Source organism: Barbatula barbatula (genome assembly GCF_947034865.1).
Source record: "Barbatula barbatula genome assembly, chromosome: 10".
In the NCBI taxonomy this organism is placed as follows: domain Eukaryota; kingdom Metazoa; phylum Chordata; class Actinopteri; order Cypriniformes; family Nemacheilidae; genus Barbatula; species Barbatula barbatula.
In genome coordinates, this window is record NC_136773.1 from 15,527,741 (window position 1) to 15,530,442 (window position 2,702).

A 2,702-nucleotide genomic window follows, 5' to 3' on the forward strand; every position below is an offset into this window, starting at 1 on the left:
ACAGTATCCTGTCAAACCTGTAAGATTCAAGTTATTAAACATTAATAAGGAAGGGTTTACAGAGTCAAGATGAGGCACCTTTCATTTTTCACATTAGATCTTTGTGTTGTCTGTGTACATATGAGGCGTTAAATGTAAATGAATACCCGTCTACCACTGTGTACTAAACATACAATGGCCAATGTCCTGTTCACCTATTGAAAAAGGGATTCATTACCACACTTCTCACACAGAGAGTAACTATTTGTTGGCTCCACCTATTGGTCAAATAAAATAATCATGCTTAAAACTTTTTTCTTTTCAGACCTGTTCTTTTATTGCACTTCCAAGAATCGGGCGGGAACAAATTTAATTTATCCATTCTTTGGCACTGCTGACAACATAACACCATTAAAAAAAGTCAATTCTGCTAAGAATAATAAAAAGCCATGGATTTGAGTTAGCATGAAATGCCAGTTAAACAGGACTAATATCGCAAAATACCTGCCTGAAGTTTGTATAAACACACTGGTGAGTTTTGCATTTTTGGCAAATAAGTATGAAATGACATACATACAAAAAACCACTGCAAAATTATCCAATATAATAAAAGTAGAACATATGCTAGATATGTTATTTAAAGACATTTGAAAACTGTCATCATTATTTTCTTTAAACGTTATAATATTTTAATTTCAATTAAAATAGCACCCATTAATAAACCAATTACAATAGCTTCAATGAGTGTGACGTGTAATAATCAACAGCCTCTCGTGCCTTCGCTACACATGACATTTCCCATTAGAATTGTGGCTAAATTGGCCAAAGCACCTTGTCAACTTCAAATACTACACTTCTATGCAAAGTACCCGCGAAAAATTGGTATATAAACAAAAGACCATGAAAATATCATGGTCTTATAAATATATTTTATCATGCTTATACTTGCTTTCCCCCAAGGTGGTTTGTGAGGATATTCCCAGGGTTCACGCTCAGTGTACTGTTTAAAGTAGGCACTGAGATATTGACCACTCCATTGTTCACTACAGATTCACCACTATCTTGAGTTTTGAAATATACCACATAGAATATAGGTAATACAATACCGATTAGTAACATTGCAACCACAGCGTTCCACCACCGGATCCCCCAGTCTGCACCGTAGCTGCGCAAGCCCTGATTTCTCCATCCCCATCGTCTAGATCCCGTGGAGCTGACAGAAAATACCTCTTCCGAGGGGTCCGAGCTTTGGATAAGACGCTCAATGTCACTGTCCACTTCTTTAAGAAAGCTGGTGAACTCCTGCACCTGAGGTCTGCCCGAGATGCTCCTTTCAGCACCGTTCGGTTGCTGACTGGGTGAAAAAGCATCATGGGGGGGTCTTTGCTGAGGGTCCCTGAGCTCAAAGTTGGCCTCTGTTAGCAAGCCATGCTTCTTTATAGGAATTTTGATGGACTTCAGTGCATATATGTCCTGCTCTTGAAAAAAGTTGTTCACCCTTTTTATATCCGCCACCTAAAAATGACAACACTAGTATTTCAAACAATAAAAGCTAAAAATATTCTTGTTTAAAATGTCATTTAAATAAAAGAAAATCATCTAACATCACACAGAATACCTTGCATCCATATTGAAGGGCTAGTTTGTTGAGATTGTCCTCATGGGAGATGTCTCTTTCCAGCAAAAGCGTTTCGGTTCTTTCTCTCTCCCGTGAGGATGGCTCTCTGCTTCGTGTCCGGAGCTCCATCACATTGAGTTCTTCATCTTCAGATGAGTCGTCCAGTCTTCCTTGTCTATGTCTGAACATGTACACTTGGCCATCCGCGCTGGCATGTACATCCACTGGTGCCTGAAAAGCTTGTGGGAGAGGATCTCCACGCCTCATCACAGCAACAGGACCAATGTCTAGAAAAATAAATACTACATGAAAAAACATCCAATAACCATATAATGTGCAGCTTATTCATTTCAATTTAAAGTGAAAATAGAAAAGAACACAGAACAGTCATTGTTCAGGGACTTCATTTATTGGTTCATGAAGCTCTGCTGAGTCAGCGTATTTACATGCTCATAAATAAAATCACAGCTGATCGAAAAACGGAACGGGATATAAAACCGTTAACGGTACGCAAACTGAGATTGAACCACTTCAAAGTACAAAGTTTTGGAAAGAATCGTATGTATTATTCATATCACACTTGCTCGCAGCGCAACAGGTAACAAAGCACATTAAGCTTATATATACGGCGAATGTGTGACGTCAACACGGTTCCTTATAAAGTTACTTGTATGGTATCAGCTGCTTGGTTAAAGCTTCCGTTTTCAATAACGTGACTAAATATCGATCTGAACCGGAATGTAACTCACCTTTCTATGTAAAAGCAACTACATCGTAGCTGACAAAAATATCCCAAAGTGTCATGTTAGAAACTTTAGGGCGCAACCGAACGCGCTGGTCGAGCGGAGAAGTATATTTGTGATTGACAGACGTTTCGGCTAATTAGCTTATACGCTTTGAGCTGGCAGCCAATACGCTTGTTTGAAGGGCGGTTCTTCCAATGTGCACTCTGCTTTATCTGATTTGAACGCGCACGCTTATTTGTGCGTTACATAAAATACTTTTATTTCTAAATGACAAGATAACCGATTAGAATTGTGTAGTAGCAAAGAAATACGCCCGTTTTTTTATGAATGCTTACGACTGTACAGTTTACCTGTTTAAG

At 38.8% G+C, this 2,702-nt stretch overlaps 1 protein-coding gene across 1 annotated transcript; it reads right to left on the minus strand.

Annotated features, from left to right (window-relative positions):
* Positions 1 to 301: 301 nt before the first annotated feature.
* On the minus strand, positions 302 to 2,451 carry lysmd4 (LysM, putative peptidoglycan-binding, domain containing 4). Its single transcript, XM_079465247.1, has 3 exons — positions 2,347 to 2,451; positions 1,598 to 1,884; positions 302 to 1,494 (listed from the first exon to the last, which is right to left on the minus strand). The coding sequence occupies exons 2-3, from the start codon at positions 1,862 to 1,864 to the stop codon at positions 919 to 921; spliced, it is 843 nt and encodes a 280-aa protein (XP_079321373.1). The 5' UTR covers positions 1,865 to 1,884; positions 2,347 to 2,451; the 3' UTR covers positions 302 to 918.
* Between the last annotated feature and the right edge of the window lie 251 nt (positions 2,452 to 2,702).

Bases quoted from the DNA above. Each gene is read 5' to 3' on its own strand.
- lysmd4 (XM_079465247.1), bottom strand. From the start codon at position 1,864: ATGAGGCGTGGAGATCCTCTCCCACAAGCTTTTCAGGCACCAGTGGAT. The intron at 1,495-1,597 runs GTATTCTGTGTG...TGTCATTTTTAG, and splicing joins CCCTTCAATATGGATGCAAG to GTGGCGGATATAAAAAGGGT.